At 36.0% G+C, this 18854-nt stretch overlaps 1 protein-coding gene across 2 annotated transcripts in view; it reads left to right on the plus strand.

Moving 5' to 3' along the window:
- LOC138710835 (zinc metalloproteinase nas-15-like) overlaps positions 1-18854 on the plus strand; it is a 152630-nt gene that overhangs the window by 61939 nt on the left and 71837 nt on the right. For both annotated transcript variants that reach the window (XM_069841980.1, XM_069841981.1), the window contains exons 4-6: positions 2998-3180; positions 16406-16523; positions 17641-17816. In XM_069841980.1, coding sequence (XP_069698081.1) covers positions 2998-3180; positions 16406-16523; positions 17641-17816 — 477 coding nt within the window. The remainder of the gene's footprint in view (positions 1-2997; positions 3181-16405; positions 16524-17640; positions 17817-18854) is intronic.

The following is an 18854-nucleotide window of genomic DNA, read 5'->3' on the forward strand; positions in this document are numbered from 1 at the left end:
TCCGATGCCGGATCGAATCTTCTCAGTTTAAGTTCTACCTCTCACAAGCAAACGTTCTGATGGGGGCAGATAAAAAAGTTATTTTTTTTCTTCCACCATGTTAATAATGTCAAAAGAAGTGCTTATACAAATTTTTGCCACTTGACCGCAATTACGAGGGCCGTAAAAAAATAAGTTCGCCAGGGGGCCGCTAACAGAAAAAAAACACAATTTCATTGGACAAATTTATTGGAACGGACACAGCAATTGTTGAGCTATTTTTCAACATATTTTCCATCGGAATTGAGACATTTCTCATTTCATGGGATCGACAGAATGAGGAGCAGACGCAGTCCGATCTGAGGCGGCTGACTGCTACAACACAAAAATTGATCCTATGGTATGACAAATGTTTCAATTCCCGTGGGGGATATTTTGACAAATAGTGCAAACAATTGCTGTATCATTTTCAATAAATATTTCTATGCAATTGTGGTTTTTTTCTATAAACGGCCCCAGGGAAAATCACTTTCTGGACGTCCTCGTAATTGCGGTCGAGTGGCCAAAATTTGTATGAGCACTTCTTTTGACATTATTAACATGGTGGAAGAACTCCAAAGCAGCTATTCTATCAATAGTCTCTAGACACACACCTTCATCTCAAATAGCAGAAATAAATAAAATGCTCTCTCAACTAATAACACTCAATAAAAGCATTGTATTCCAATGGATACCATCCCATTGTGGAATCCTGGAAAACGAGAATGCAAATGCTTTAGAAAAGAAAGGCAGCACTGCTACTTACAGACCTGTTACTAAATCCACGTATTACTCTGTGAAAAGATTTATTAAATCTACATACCTAGACTTCAACAGACAAAATTTGATAACACAATCTCAAGGGAAAAAATGGAACTCTCTGCATCATAATCCACAGTTGATTCCCGATTTACCACGCAAATCGTCTGTAGCTGCATTTAGATTGACAACAGGCCATGACTGTTTGGCCAACCATCTGCATAGAATTGGAATATATCAGTCTCCTAACTGTCCATTGTGCAACTCAAATCAAGAAATGGATTCAGAACATCTCAAAATCTGTGGGTCAGTGGCTAACCATGACAATATCTTTGAAAAATATTGGAGTGAAAGAGGTCAAATGACTTTATTGTCAAATGCCTGGCATTATAAAACAACAACAACAACAACATGGTGGAAGAAAAAAATTTAACTTCTTTATCTGCCCCCATCAGAATGTTTGCTTGTCAGTTTTCCCTTTGGTGGCCTATTCTCATGTACTGTGCAGTGACGTGCGGTGGCCCAACAGATTACCCAAGCAGCCGCGTAGACAAGTTTTCTTTTCCTTCTTACTATTTATATTTGATTCAAATACTTATAACATTACTAATTATAAAAATACATTTGTATTTGGTACCAATTTTTTTACAAAATCTATAAGATTAGGCCTACTGCAACTACTGCCTAAAATTAAAAATACTATTATAAAAGACAACTCTAAGTATTAGTAAGCCATGACGAGTTATTCCCAGAAATTCATCAAGAAATTTTGTGCGCTTTGATGATTTGGAAAAAAAAAAAAAACGCTGCAAGCCCAGAAAGAGCAGCAAAAAATATACGGCATTCAGGAATATTTGAAGCACTTTGGGACAGTGCTAAATTTAAACAGTGTGCATAGCAATGAACAAAGAGAGCTTGTGGAAAAGACGCCTTAATATTAGCTTGACACCATGTAATGAAGAGGCCATCACTGCACTTCCATCGTAGCTCTGTGCGACAAGTTTCTTACTGCAGTTTGAAAAATCTTGAATATGTCTTAAAAATAAGTTCAGAATGTGCTGCAGCTGTTTTGTCCTCTGGGTGACTTTCGGTGCTGGACCCCGGACTCATTTCACCGGCATTATCACCTTCATCTCATTCAGACGCTAAATAACCTAAGATGTTGATAAAGCGTCGTAAAATAACCTATTAAAATAAAAAATCGTCGTCATCATCATCATCATCAGAACAATCACGTTCCTCTTCATTATCTTTTTGTTATTATCATCGTCTCTCATCTTCGTTGCATTCTCCATAAACATTTCCTTTCGTCTTTTCTTTATCATCTTCATTATGTTCAACAAATTAATCAGAATCAACTTCGTCATCGCCTTTATCTACTTCACTGTCATAGAATGGATCAATGATTCATTATTTTCACCATTATTACATTCAGTATCATTATTATCATCGTGTTCATTATCACTTTAGCATCATCACCATCATCATTATCACTTTATCCATCGTATCTAGACTAGACTCTTGCGGAAATTTCTAAATAGTCTTAAATGACCAAGTTATTATTTTTTTCTCCTCTCTCTTTCTCTTTTCCCCCTTTTTATTATCTTGATATATTACTTAATCGTTTATATCTGTATGCTACATAGTATGATTTTGCTATTCAACTTTTTATGTCTGGTAACCCACATGTATTCTCCTATTAGTATATTAACTATATTTATTATATCTCAAGTGAATTAATCGTCGAATTTATCTCGAGCAGTTTATGTCTTATAAAATGTATATATTTCCCTTATGTTATGTAACTGATTTTTATTATATGTAATTTTCTACTTTATTTTATATTCTTCTTATATTATGTAACTGATCTTGACTATTTGTAATTTTCTACTACATTTTATGTAATCTCTAAGGTAACTTCTTTTGTGTTGTTTTGGAATCTATCACATAATTTTGTAGTTCATGTATATTATTGAAAACTGGTTGAGTGGAAGAGAAGGTCTTATGGCCTTAACTCTGCCAGACAAAATAAAACTGTTACTACTACTACTACTACTACTACTACTACTACTACTACTACTACTACTACTACTACCTGTTTTCACTTCCTTCTTCACCATCATCATAATCATTATAATAATGTCCAATATCACATGATTATTCATTTAACTCCGAATAATTTAAGCAGTCTACCTGAAACAAATGCCTTGTTTGTTGCAGAGATTCTGGTTCCCCCACAAGATGAAGATTCACCGGATCCTATTTTGTCAGCCGGCCTCTTCGAAGGTGACATTGCTGGCGTCAATCTATCAGACTTCAGCCCCTTCGAGAAGAACGCTATCAGAGACCTGAACAAGCGCTGGCCTGGAGGGATCATCCCTTACGTAATCTCAAACTCCTTCAGTAAGCAATGAAACTAGTGTTACATCATTCACTGTGATAGGTTTCCGTGTTGTTTTGTCAGCCTTCAGGAAACATGTCAGGAAACGTTCTCTTCTTTCTCTTTTAGTTTTATATATTTTCTTCATGGATTTTATTTCATTCCGTGCAGATCTTTTGAAATTGGTGGTAGTAAGAAAACGTCTTTCTCTTTATTAGAGTGTCAATTTATGCTAGGGTTAAGTACCAGTTTAAATTCACTCTTAATGTAAACAATTCTATTGTATGCCCGTAAGAGTGTAACTTTCGCATCGTAGCTACCTTGTTCCCACCGCGATATGTAGGGCTACCTCCATTTTAAATACGTTGGTTGGAAAACTGAGCGCTCTAAAACATGACGATAAATTATGTCGTCTACTTGCAAAAGCGGACACGTCTAAAATAAGAGTGTTGGGAAATAGCCAAAAAAAAAAAACATAACAGACCTAAAAAATTAAAATGTTCATGGATGCTGAATGTATGCATCCATAGTGATCTAATTAGGCAAAATATATATGAGCATTTTAATTTGTTAACTTAGCTATGGTTTTTGTGATTTTCCAACACTTTGTTATTTTCGACATATCCCCTTTTGCGAATGAACGACAGAATTAATGGCTTATTTATTCTTGTACATACCTGCATCTTATTCAGCTATTAATTTAATTACATAATTACTTGCCACATTTCTCACTTTTGATTTCAACATTTACTTATTCAATTATCCTTTTTTTATATATCTATCCACTAACTAAAATATTTCCCAATTTATATTCATTTACTTATTTGTTTTTTAAATATTTTAAGTAACATTTTATCTTCACATTTCATTGCTAATTTATAGACTATTATTAGGCGTACTAACTAAATTACTTTCTTTTACTTAATTAATTTCATTATCTTCATTGTTACTTAGTCTATTTCATTATAAGAATATACTTACTTTTACTTTTTCTTAAATTATGAATTAGAGAATTACTTACAAAATTACTGTACATCTAATTATTTACTTACATTCTTACATTTTAAATATTTAATTGACTATTTTCTAGCCTACCCCGTCATTCATTACTAGTACATTTAATTCTTCCTTTCCTGAAGTATTTATTTATTTATTTATTTATTTATTTATTTATTTATTTATTTATTTATTTATTTATTTATTTATTTATTTATTTATTTATTTATTTATTTATTTATTTATTTTTTATTTATTTGTTTTATTTTCTATCTATCGATCTATCTATTTATCTATCTATCTATCCATCCATCCATCCATCCATCCATCCATCCATCCATCCATCCATCTATCTATCTATCTATCTATCTATCTATCTATCTATCTATCTATCTATCTATCTATCTATCTATCTATCTATCTATCTATCTATCTATCTATCTATCTATCTATCCGTCTGTCTAAGTATCTATCCATCTGTCTATATCTATCCGTCTATCTGTCTATCTCTCTCTCCGTCTATCTATCTATCTATCTATCTATCTATCTATCTATCTATCTATCTATCTATCTATCTATCTATCTATCTATCTATCTATCTATCTATCTATCTGTCTGTCTGTCTGTCTGTCTGTCTGTCTGTCTGTCTGTCTATCTATCTATCTATCTATCTATCTATCTATCTATCTATCTATCTATCTATCTATCTATCTATCTATCTATCTATCTATCCGTCTGTCTAAGTATCTATCCATCTGTCTATATCTATCCGTCTATCTGTCTATCTCTCTGTCCGTCTATCTATCTATTTATCTATCTATCTATCTATCTATCTATCTATCTATCTATCTATCTATCTATCTATCTATCTATCTATCTATCTATCTATCTATCTATCTATCTATCTATCTATCTATCTATATATATATATATATATATATATATATACCTATCTACCTATCTACCTATCTATCTATCTATCTATCTATCTATCTATCTATCTATCTATCTATCTATCTATCTATCTATCTATCTATCTATCTATCCATCCATCCATCCATCCATTCATCCATCCATCTACCTACCTATCCTGTCTTTGTGTCTGTCTGCCTATCTGCCTGTCTATCTATTTACTTTTCTGTCTTTATTTGTTTAGTTTTTGTAGTAGGAGAAAGCATATTCACTTTAACCAATATGCATAATACGACAATATTGTCGTTGGTGGCCTTAGGTGGAACTCTGAAAAGGGATGTCATGACCAGATTTCATTCTCTCTCCTGGGTTTGTGGAATACAGTGGATATAGGAGTGACAGCCTTGCCCGGGATCTATAAGGATGCTTGAGCGCTCACTTGAGTACTTCCAAAAGAGATCCATAGTCAGTTGCTTTTCAACATTGTCCCCAGTAGTACGCCATGCACCTCTGACTTGGCAGTGGCGTACTGTCCGTGATAGCACGTTGTGGATTACGGGTGGAGTGCGCGACAAGCAGACGCAGACATGAGCCAGTAATAGGTTTGTTTCTCCATCAGTTTCAAACTGGCTTGAAAAGTCACAAACGTGCGCACATGGATTTTACTGTTCGAACAGCGATAACTTAAAACTCTGACTGTTGCTGACTAAAAGCAACGCTTTCTTACAGTATGTCAGACTTTTACAAATCGATTCTTGACAGAGTTGATATGCGAATGAAGTGCAAACCAATCTCAAAGGATTTCACGAATATGTATTGTCCTGCACCTTTATCCACTGGACTGACACAAACGAACTTTTTTCATTAATCTTTTACGTCTCCGTGCTGATCTATATCGGTTGTTAGAATATACTGTGAAATTTAATTACTTCTTCAATATACAAATAAATTGTTTGTTGCCTTCTCTTCCACCGACATTAATAATAATAATAATAATAATAATAATAATAATAATAATAATAATGCCAATAATAAATTCATTCTTTTCATGCCATAGAGTGTTTAATCAGCATAGATGTTATTTATATACTAGGAATATTTTAATTACATTTCAAAACTCACATTTAAGTCGAAAACCTTAAGCAATGGAAACATTTTGAAAACAAATTTAAAATCAGAGCGATGATTTCTATGAGAATCCGCAGTTCTAATAGACAAGAGTTGCCACTCTGCATTAGAAAGTCCGCCACGCAAACCCCCGCATTTAACTCGCCGTAACTCGCAAACCGGTGCACATTTTGAGTATCAGCCACTTTTAAAGGTAATTTTCATTCTTTCTAAACATTTCTCTCGCTTTGACCCCCATCTAACGTGAAAAATAAAAAAAGTTTGTCGTTTATCAATTTTGAGAGTGTCAATGTCTATTTTGAACGGGTGACATCGAAGTTAGTAATTTTTTTTCTCACTGTCCAAAAAAAAAAAAGATTTTGATTCCAAATTTTTTCTATGCTTTCCTTTGACATTTGTCTACGAATCCTAAAAATTCAGTGCAATTTATTGTCTCACATAGAAGCTACGATATTATTTGATAGTATACTTCTCTATTCTTCATGGAGCCGGCAAACTGACGGTCACTTGCCATTAAAATGTGAATGTGTTGCCATTGGACGTGACGGTGACGGTGACGGTGCCGGTCCGTCACGTTGACGTTCCGTATAATCGACCTTAATAGAAATAATGAAGATGGACAGAGACCTAGACATTGTGGGTTAAGTGGAAAGAAAACAGCTGATATCGTATAAGCGCATTCAACGTATGAAAGAAAGGAGATTACCAAAGTCAACAATGACTTGGAATCCGATAGAGAAAGGAGAAGAGGTCGACCAAAGAAACGTTGGCACGTTATGAGGAGACCGGCACATCCTACCAAAAATCCTCAATCAGTATCCTCTTAAGGATCACCTCGGGTCCCTCGCGATGCGATGGATTTCCACCCATGTATGTGTATAAACTACCTGGACGAGTCCATTAATATGGATGAGTGTATACATTATTTTAATCTATGCGGTAGCTGAATGATCAGACTTCGTCAAGCAGGCGGTTCGTGTTCGATTCCAGGTCAGACCTTGGATTTTTTTTTTTAAATCTATAGTGACATTTGTGGCGGACAAGGTTGCAGTTGTGGTTTTTCTCGGGGTTCTCCTGTTTCCCCATATTAGATATCTATACGCGAACCTCTGGAAAAAAATAACTAAGGAAGAGACTAGTGAAGTGCTTTGTGTGCAGTATGGCATTATATGGGGCAGAAACATGGACATTACGACGAAATGAAGAGAAGCGACTAGAAGCGTTTGAAATATGGATATGGAGAAGGATGGGGCGTGTGAAATGAACAAATAGGATAAGAAATGAAGCAGTGTTGGAAAGAAATTATGCTGAAACTGCTCTGGAGAGAAAAAGGAATTGGTTGGGTCACTGGCTGAGAAGAAACTGTCTACTGAAGGATGCACTGGAAGAAATGGTGAACAAGAGAAAAGTTCGGGGCAGAAGGGCAGAAGGAGGTAGCATATGATATATGACATTAAGATCTATGCGGAGACAAGAGGAAGGCAGTAAATGGGAAAGATTGGAGAATGCTGGGTTTGCAGTGAAAGATCTTCCCTTGAGCAGAAAACTATGAATGAATGAATTCTTCCTCCAATATCTCTCTTTTCCGCCTCATTCCGTAGCATTCCCCGAACGCAGGCTGGAGACCGCTGAGGGGGCTTGCCTAAGGACGAGTGGGATTATACTTGGCTCGAAAACATGACGACCTCTCTTCTTGGAATTGGTAATCCCTAATAAACTCCCATCCTCTACTCAACCCCTAGCCGCGTGGCAGAAATACAATATTTATTTATTTATTTATTTATTTATTTATTTATTTATTTATTTATTTATTTATTTATTTATTTATTTATTTATTTATTTATTTATTTATTTATTTATTTATTTATTTATTTCAAATATACAGAATAAAGAAATATAATTACAAAACAAACAAAGAGAAATACAAATAAAATAATACAAGCAATATAAAAAGAAGATACAGTAGTATTAACAAAATTTGAGACCGAATGAGCAGCGCTCGTGCTCGGTCGCAGTTCAGATATAATATTAAAATAAAAAATAATAATATAAATAAATAAGTAAAATAAAATAGGAACTGAAATATAATTACAGCGGCAATGGAATTATATAATACAATATTAACACTATAGAAGAATAATATCGCACGTGAAAAGTAGGACTAATATATATTTCAAAATTATAGAATACAAATATAATATAGGTTGATTAATTCATATACATAGGCTATAAATTTATTTAATCAAATTGAAGATATTAACACGTTTCTAATTTTCTTGTTATATGTTAGTGGGTTACATGTTAGAAGTTCTGGGTGTAATTTAGTTAAAGCATTGTACAACCGAGGGCCAAAATTTATGCTATGCTTTAGACCATCAGATGTGAGACATTTAGGTTCTACTAATGTTGAATTAATATTTCGTCTTGTGTCATAATTGTGTGTCTGTAATACAAACTTATTACGATTTTTATGATAAAATTTTAACAGCGTATACTTATAAATTTGTTCAATATTAAATACATTAAATTCAGAATAAATTAATTTAGTTGGATAATCGAAACGTTTCTTCCCAGCATTGCCAAATTTAAGTCATTGCCTCTACCTGTTCGGTTTCACCCGTTCTCAGTGTCTTTTTAGACATTTGTCGACGTGTTGTTTTATATCGTTGTGCGCTTCAATATGTCTAATTTATTCTGGCCATGATTAAAGAGTGTTGGAGCAGTCAGGCCTCCTGATTCACCTGAAGATCACGACAAGAACAAATAGCACCGTCGAAGAAAACAGAATATCTTATTTGCAGAGGAGCGTAGCTAAGAAAACGAAGTGTTAAAATTATGTCTAACGTTAGAAATTCTATCCATAAAGTAATCGAAAGTTGAGGCAGTTTGATAAGTACAAATCTTAATCACTTAACATCGGACGCAACCGGCGGAGTTGGTAAAAAAAATATATAGAAATTAAGAATTACGGTTCACCAACTAAAGAGAAAATAAACTAAAACAGAATTCGGTAAGATAGATGATTTTATGCGTGATTTACTTCGTCGAACACTATGTGAACAATACGCGAAAGAGATATCGCCAATAGCAAATAAACTTGCGAAAATATTCTGGCCTGATCTGTACATTATGTTTAAGAATGCAGAAAAAATTTCATTCGATTCTATCCAGCACTTTCGGAATTACCAGGAAAAGGGTTTTTAAGGAATATCGTTTTCGAAGAAGAAAAAAAAGCTTATGCCGTATTCCACGTAACAACTATTATAGCCAACGCCGCACTTTGCCTTAAAAATCATAACTTCAGAACTAATAAGAGCCACTGGCGTAGCTCAGTTGGCTGAGGTGCTCGACTGCCGATCCGAAGTTACACTCGGGCGTGGGTTCAGTTCCCGCTTTGGCTGATTTATCTGATTGGGTTTTTTCCGAGGTTTTTCTCAACAGTAAGGCGAATGTCAGGTAATCTATAGCGAATCCTCGGCCTTATCTCGTCAAATACCATTTTGCTATCACCAATCCCATCGATATTAAATGACCTAGTAATTGATAGTGTCCTTAAATAACTAAAAAAAACTAATATAGGTTGTTTTACCTGAATTAACTTCAATAGTTAGTTTAGAAATTTAAATTTTATATTAGGCCTATATATTACATAACAGAATTTTAAGGTATAAGAAGTGTACATGCCCCTTAATTAATTCAATCATATTTCGTATCTTATAACGTTCCTTAGGCCTACAGAAAATTTGCATCGAACCGGCAACTAAACTGGCAGAGAAACAAATATATTCTTTTGTGCTTTAATATGATTTTCGTGTTATGAAAAAATATGTAAAAGGAATACATTTATCCATGACTGGTATCTAAACTGATCTTTATTTCACCGTCCTTAGCAACCTAAATAATGACGTTATTCACAGAAGTGCTTAGAAGTTTTCTAACTTACAGCAGTGAATTAAATGTTTTTAAATCACTCTCTACATGACAATCAACATATTAGCAATAATAAAATGAATATATATGAACTTCTTTTCCAACAACACATTACAAAGAAAAGACCTACAATTTAAAATTAAATTTACATACCAGTAATGAATAAAATATTGTATAGGCCTAGCATACTAGAGTAAACAGATTTTATGCGCTCGTGGAAATTATCACCCAAAATCTAATTTTACTCTCTTGTACTATAAATTTCTATTCAATGATCAGAGTTTCCGAAAATTTTACCAGCGCAACATCCTTAATTAAGTATAAAATTCTGGAACTTCAATAACATGAGAATTTAACGCTTATATACAGTAATTCTGCATTTCCTTGTTTATTTAGGCAAAACATGTTAGTGAAAATATAAATATAAAGTGTTTTTAAAATAAGTTTGTTCATTTTTATATTAATTTTCTTTTAGTACAATTATAAATTAAGGTATATTTACAAAGATAATATAGTCTCGCTGAAAATCGCGGTTTCACAGAACACAGTTTGAAAAACATTCGCAAATCACAATGACTTCAAGAATTGGCAACTCGGCTAAGGGTTTATCCCTTGCGCGTGCCTGCAGTTAACTGGTGAAGGGGATGAGGGAAGGTCGTCATGTTTTCGTGCGAAGTATACATCCTAGGAGCGCAGTACTCAATGTACCTTAGCGTAGTGAGCAGGTGTGGGTTTGGGAATGCGAATAGCTTAAGTGTCAACGCGATTGGTCTGATAAGGTCATGGTCAGAGCTATGAACTTCGTACCGATCGCTATCGCCCTATGCAGAGTACGTCCAGCCGGGTGTGACGTCATCAAAACACAGCTACAGCTACTCATAGAAATGGGAACGTACAGTGGATAGGAAAACAAACTCGTCAAGGCAATATTCCCTTTTCCGGAAAAGAAAGTCCTATGGGGCATTCGTAAATGCACAGCTAGTTAGATAATTATGTTTATGTACTGTACAACTATACAAATTGCTAAATACCTATAGACTGACGTTGATACAATTACTCTTCATATATTTACATCATTTACACCTATAAAATACAGAGTGAGTCAGAACTTTCTCCGCACTAGTGGAATAAGCGAGAGCGCGCTAGATCCGCAGAATGGAGTGGTACCACTGGCTACGCTAGTGGAATAAACGAGAGCGCTCTAGGTACGGAGAATGAGCGACAAACACTAAATATGGCAATAATATTGAAATTCCAAAACACGTACCTACTCTACAGAAGATGTTGAAAATGTCGTCCATTTTCTTGGAGACATAGGCCTACCGTTTCACCATACTTTCAAAAACCTTGTTCAAAGTTTCCTTCGTCACTGAATTTGAAAAGTTTGTTATTACATATTTTAATTCATCGATCGTGATAGGATTGGACTGGTACATTTTAGGTTTAACTGCTCCCCAAAAGAAATAATCAGGAGGCCTTAGTTGGGGGATCTCAGCGGCCACAATTCTTGTGAAATTATTATTCCGTCGAAAACTCTTCTCACAATTGCAGAGATCTGTTATGTGTATGAGCTGTCTTGTTGAAAGAACAGACATTTAATTAAATTTCATTTAATTGTCCAGTAAAAGGAAACAATATGTCTGAGCAATAAACTTCAGAGTTTACTTTGTCTTTAAAAAAAACTTGTCCTATAGGCCTAATGCATGCTCGTGATATGGCACACCATACCCCAAATTTCTGGGAGTGCAATGGTGTTTCATGTATTGCACAATGATTTTCGCAGGACCAGATCCATGTATTCTGGGAATTTACGTAACCTGAAAGAAAAGTTCATGCACGACCGATACCTTGTACGACTGTAATCCTAGTTCATTCTTTAATGTTCTACACGCACTGGAATAAGATATGTCAGTTTGCTGTGCCAATTTCCTAACCGATTTGTTAAGGCTTTTTATCATTCGATTAGAAAACTATAACAGTTTTTCTTCTGTTAAAACTGTGGGTTTACCACACAATGGAGCCTATCTGGCGAAATTTATTTGCCAGATCGCGCACTGTATGTCGATGAGGTAAATAAGAGCTTGGGAATCGTTCTCTAAATTTCTGTTTTACTTTTTTAGTGTATTTGTCACCTTCTCGAAGCACTTATTCCACTAAAAAAGCTCATTCTTCAAATGAAAACATTTTACGGAATGAATGCACTTGCTGGCTGTAGGGTTTGTGTATAACCTTGGCGAAGCGCGCCGGTATTGTTTACGTGGCTACCCCCTAAGGCAAGGGAGAAATACCAACCTACACCAGGATTTAAGTGTGTCTGCCACTGCGGAGAAAGTTCTGACTCTCTCTGTATAACACCAGGGTGTAACATTTACAGAAATGATGCAAAACAATAGGTTAATAATAAAATAATACATTTCGTAAATATCTTCAAACGTTTACTCTAACGGTCTTACTAATAAACCGTGTATAATTTTTATACGAGACTTATGCAGAGTTGAGACAGAAAACGTTACTAATAAACCATGCATAAGCGATGGATGTATAAACAGTCTGTAACCACACAATGGGAATTGCTTTGCAGTAGTTATATACACGAAACCCCTTGTTTAAGCGTTGTATATAGAGAAAAAATGGCCGCCCCTCTAACAGCTGTTCGTATCGACTGTCATTTTATGATGATGGCTGCCTTGTAAGCACAGAAGAACAAACCAAAGAGCATAGAATAATTAGAGTAATATTGCTGTAGCTTGTACTCTTTGGCCAAAATATAATGTGGTAATCGATCAGATCGATACTTAACATGGCACACTAGAGCGTTCTACCGGATGCAATAGAGAATCTCAGATATTCTATTACCTTTCGTAATGAAGTAATGACGAAACTATGACGTAGCTGTGTAACAGTTATACTGTTATACACGACGTATGTAGTGATCATTAGTAAGGAATTTACACACGACTTATAAACGAGCTACTCATTGTATAAGTATAAGACAGTTAAACATCTGTATACAGAGTTTTTATTAGTAAGACCGTAAGTAAAAACCAAAGAGGGAACAAACTGAAAAAACACACACACACAGTTTGCTAGAAAACTTACTGTGTTTATACAAGGAATGAATCTCGCTCACATTTGCAGTAGAACAATATGTTGTTACTCAAACATCTTCCATACTGCCGATATGACTCTGTTGCATGCAGTAAGGGTTCTTAACATGAACGTGATGCACTCCAAGGCGGCCATTGGTCGCGCAGGTCGCCCGTTTTTATGCCCATTTTCTGGCTCCTCGCTCCCTGAATAACGAGATCGGTACGAAGTTCCTAGCTTTGGTCATAGTGCTGGGTCGAAGTGCCCCCTTCCATAAATTCAGTTAAATATATGGTTAATGTATATCAGTATTGCTTCTTCACGGACATATCGAAATAAAATACACTATTGTATTGCATTGTAATACTTTGAGTAGCTATAGATGTGTCGTCAAATGATTAGAATTTTCTTAAATCCTGGTTTGTCCAGTATAGCCTAAATAGTCCGCCACTGTCGACTTTCGTACTGCACTCTCCGCATATGAATCTCGTCTCTTTGCTTCCGTGCACACAATAACAAACATGAGTCGTTTCACATATAGTCGACCATCGTTATCTTAAACCTAGTGACTTTTTACGGTCACAGCCCTTCGATTTTTGAGCGTCCTAACGAGCTCTTTTACAAGCCTTTTTCGTTCTCCATTCTCTCGAAATGATGTCTCTTGCAATTTATTGAACCTGTCATGCTGACAAATTTCTAAATTCTATTACAAACTCAATTCCCATCTTACTGCAGTAATGATATGATATGATATATTTCTCAACATATTCGGTCCTGCTGACCCTTCACATTTCTATATTCGGGCCAGCATTCCCTTACTTGCACTATTTACAGGTTTAAACACAGACTATTGTGACCCTTGAAGCCTATTCTTACTATATATTTCATGTCCCTTCACTTTTACTTAACCATTCTTCTAATTATCCACTTCTTATCCTAGTTCCCTTCTCTTATTCTCAGTTCACTTAAAAACTATTCCTACATTTAACTTCATTTCCTACTTTCTCATAGCTAACTAAATACTTTCTTCTTGTAAATAACATAATCTGTTTAAACTTATTTAATATAGGAGACCTAACTCTTGTTGACTATTTCACTAAAAACTACGGTCTTACTAATAAACCGTGTATAGTTTTTATACGAGACTTATGCAGAGTTGAGACAGAAAACGTTACTAATAAACCATGCATAAGCGATGGATGTATAAACAATCTGTAACTATACAATGCGAATTGCTTTGCAGTAGTTATATTATATACGAAACCCCTTGTTTAAGCGTTGTATATAGAGAAAAAATGTCTGCCCCTCTAACAGCTGTTCGTATCGACTGTCATTTTATGATGGATGCCTTGTAACCACAGAAGAACACACCAAAGAGAACAGAATAAGTAGAATATTATTGCTGTAGCTTGTACTCTTTGACTAAAATATAGTATGGTAATCGATCAGAGCCAGTTGTACTATCGATTCTTAACACGGCACACTAGAGCGCTCTACCGGATGCAATAGAGAATCTCAGATATTCTAATACCTTTCGTAATGAAGTAATGACGAAACTATGGCGTAGCTGTATAACAGTTATGCTGTTATACACGACGTATGTAATGATTATTAGTAAGGAATTTACACACGACTTATAAACGAGCTACTCATTGTATAAGTATAAGAGAGTTAAACGTCTGTATATAGAGTTTTTATTAGTAAGACCGTTAACCTATCATTAAATTCGCTGCGTAAACACTTCTTACACAACACATTAGCGCTCGTGCCCTATAACATTGGTTTCACTTTATTTATAACACTGTTTAAACAAAACTATTATTCTATACGATGAAAGAGTAATGGAACGGAGAAAAATTCTCTCCGGCGCCGGGATTTGAACTCGGGTTTTCAGCTCTACGTGCTGATGCTTTATCCACTAAGCCACACCGGATACAACTCCGACGCCGGTTAGAATCGTCTCAGATTAAGCTCCAACTCTTGGGTTCCCTCTAGTGGCCGCCCTCTGCACTACGTCATAGATGTCTATGAATGCAGGACCGAAGTCCACACATATGCTGAGGTGCACTCGATATGAGTGACTAGTTGGCCGGGATCCGACGGAATAAGCACCGTCTTAAATCACGAAGTGATTTTACGCGTATCATATATATTATTTTAATGTACCGAAGTATATATGATATTTCCATGCAGATATTCTGCGTCATCATACGATTCTAACCGGCGTCGGAGTTGTATCCGGTGTGGCTTAGTGGATAAAGCATCAGCACGTAGAGCTGAAAACCCGGCTTCAAATCCCGGCGCCGGAGAGAATTTTTCTCCGTTCCATTACTCTTTCATCGTATGATGACGCAGAATATCTGCATGGAAATATCATATGTACTTCGGTACATTAAAATAATATAAATAATATATATTATTCTATAACACTGAAAAAGTACAACAGTTTAATTCCATTCATCCATGAGATAACCCTAGATCATATATGTAACAGATTGCTCATCCCTATGTTAAAATCTGCAGCACTTTGAAGAGAACAACCGCCAGGATCGCCACTCGTTCGCCGTAAACGAACACGAGATGGCAGTACAATCGCTAATGCAATTCAAATGGGAGTTATGGCGTGACTCCTTAGGTAACAACTAGATGGCAGCATAGTAAATCTGACAAAAGTTGTCACCGTCAAAGCCTATAAGACCGAGCAATCTGGGTATATATGATCTAGGACATAACTAAACCTGCTATTATTTCAGCCCACTGATACACCACTTCCTCGGATTATAGACAGTTTCTTCTTCCCTACTGCCTCACTCGTTTCGCACTCCTAGTACGATTTACACTCTACAATGCTTCCCCGTCTATTCCCTGCACTTATTTCACGTCTCGTTCACCACACTCTTCTTTCGTTGATTCAGCGTTCTTCTTACTGTAGTAGTAAACAACTGGCAGTTCTTCGCTGTTGTCAATATTTTTGTTGTATTAAATTTCCTAGTAATCAATATCTCGCTTAATAGCGAAAGTGGTCTTGCTAACGTTTTGTAAAATTTCGGGTCGAATTTGTTTCTTACTTCCAAACTTCACGAATTTTTATATTTCCGCCGTTACATCTTTTCCTTCACCACGACTAACTAATTTAAGATAATTAAAGCCCAAATAATTGGCTTGAATTGTGTTGACTTGCACCTTCAATTGCAGACCTGTATGAGAGGAGTGTAATCGCTGCAGCTGTCCTTGACTTCCACGCCTACACATGCGTTCGGTTCGTACCTCGCACTACTCAGAGAGACTACGTTCACCTTTTGAAAGGTACTGGGTAAGTAAGTCACGTATTAGCTTCAAGTTACACCTATAGCAGTCGTCGGTATTTCTTGACTCGCGAGTCAACCCTTTAACACACAAGCAGAACGGAGGGATAAGGCATGATCTCCCTCTCCTTAGCCATCACTTGTTCGTTCAAGTAAACACGACAGAATCAGTTGTGGACAGACTTGTTTTTTTCACATGAGCAGTCTAATAACTGATTTCATAATAGTACATTATGCAACGAGCCTATAATGATAGTAATTAAGACGCAAGTATGGATGTTTATGAAACGAGCGCAAGCGAGTTTCATAATATTCATACGAGCGTCTTAATTGCCATTATAGGCAAGTTTCATACGACTTTTTATGCTCGACCATATTTCTAACTTGAAATTATTCAGATGTATACATTTTATTTGTATCTGACAAGATCGGAAGTGACCTTGTTCTAGGTCGTGAATTGTGAGATGGGCGCAGACGCGAAAGTATTGATTTTTTCCGAGGAACAATAATGTCATTGACCTTGATGTAATCCCGTTAAACTTGATATAACCTTGATTACTGAATTCGACATTGAAAAACGAGATGACAAATTGAATTTATTTGAATATTATTTACAATTAACGCTGATTATTATAGTAACAGAACATAACCTTCTGCGACAGTATTGGATTTCCAGCCTCCGTGACTTTTCGCTAATTCTCTTTCGATTGCATATCCGAGAATAATCGACACTTGCGGTTTTATAACGGTACAAAGCTGACTTGTCATTGGCTGAACACCTGTAAGCTGAGTTGTCATTGGCTTGGTACACCTGTACTTTAATGAGTAGGTGTACTTTAATGACATGCATTAAAAGACTGCTACCAGGTGTATAATTGCTATATTTCGGCATGGTCGAGCATAAAATAAGTTGTATTATTATCTATCCTTTATATGCTTACATTATACATTACTTTATTATATATTATACATTACTCTCCTAGATATATTTGACGGCTTAGATGTGAAAAAATATTCAAATCATTGTATCTCCGTTTACTATTTTGTACTCAAAGGAAACTTCTCTTTAAAGGCTATATAGGCTATTCATTTTTATTGTTACACTCAAGCCATGTTGTCGCTTAGTTGCAGCAGCTTAGTTGGTCACTTCGGGGGCGGCCAGCACATATCCCTTGGTCCTGGATGCTTGTACAAGGGCATTGTGGAGCACGAGTTGATGCATGCCTGTGGATTCTGGCACGAACAGAGCCGCGGGGACCGCGACGAATACGTGAGCGTCCTGTGGAACAATATCATGCCAGGTAATAGAAAAGCCACATTTCTTTTGGATTCTTTACCTAATTTCTTTCGTTCTTTGGTGTCTTCTTTCTTGTTGTCTTGAGGCTTTCAGATGCGATTTGAAATACTGTATAGACGTAGGGCGAAACTAAAGAGCGGTTTTTTCCCTACCCGCGGGGGAATCTCTTTCCTGTCTAGCGGATGGAAGCACTGTGATTCCCGCCACAATGAAGTACAAATAGGCGGACAGGTGCGTGAATTGGAGAACAGTATGGGTCATTTCTAAAACACGGACGAAATTATGGTTCCAAACCTCGGCTTTTGAACCGCGATCGAGGTCTGAATCCTTATGCAATTTCTAAAACGAAGTCGAGACGCGGCTTGAGAAAAACCGAGGTTCGTGGGTTTTATCCTGGATCATATATGTAACAGATAACTCATCTCTATGTTAAAATCGGCAGCACTTTGAAGAGAACAACCGCCAGGATCGCCACCCGTCCGCCTTAAACGAACACGAGATGGCAGTACAGTCGGTAATGCAATTCAAATGGGAATTATGACGCGACTCCTTATGTAACAACTATTTGGCAGCGTAGTAAACCTGGTAAATGTTGTTAACGTCAAGGTCTATAAGGCCGACCTACCTGTTACATATATGATCTAGGGTTTTATATATGGCAACGCAGCTAAGAATCGATTTTTATTCCTGTACACAGTCGATATTAGAAATAAATGAACATCGGAAGAAACGAGCAATCTACGTTCCAACCATCCCGTATTATAAAGATAAATACCAACTTCACGATATAAGTGTTACGGGATTGATGTTTGGAGCAAGAGGGACGATACCTAACTTCTCTTCTCAATTCTGTAAGACCCTAGGACTGCACAAATCGTTTCTGAATGAATTGGCCCTCCTCATAATTAGAGAGTCAGTCAAACTTTTACGAAACCACCTATATGAACTCTAATTCAGTGTACTGAAAAAACTAACGCAACATTATATTTTTCTTTCTCTTATTAGCTTTCATTGCTTCTTTACTTGTAACTTTTTTTATTCT

This window comes from Periplaneta americana, chromosome 12, assembly GCF_040183065.1.
Source record: "Periplaneta americana isolate PAMFEO1 chromosome 12, P.americana_PAMFEO1_priV1, whole genome shotgun sequence".
Taxonomy (NCBI): Eukaryota; Metazoa; Arthropoda; class Insecta; order Blattodea; family Blattidae; genus Periplaneta; species Periplaneta americana.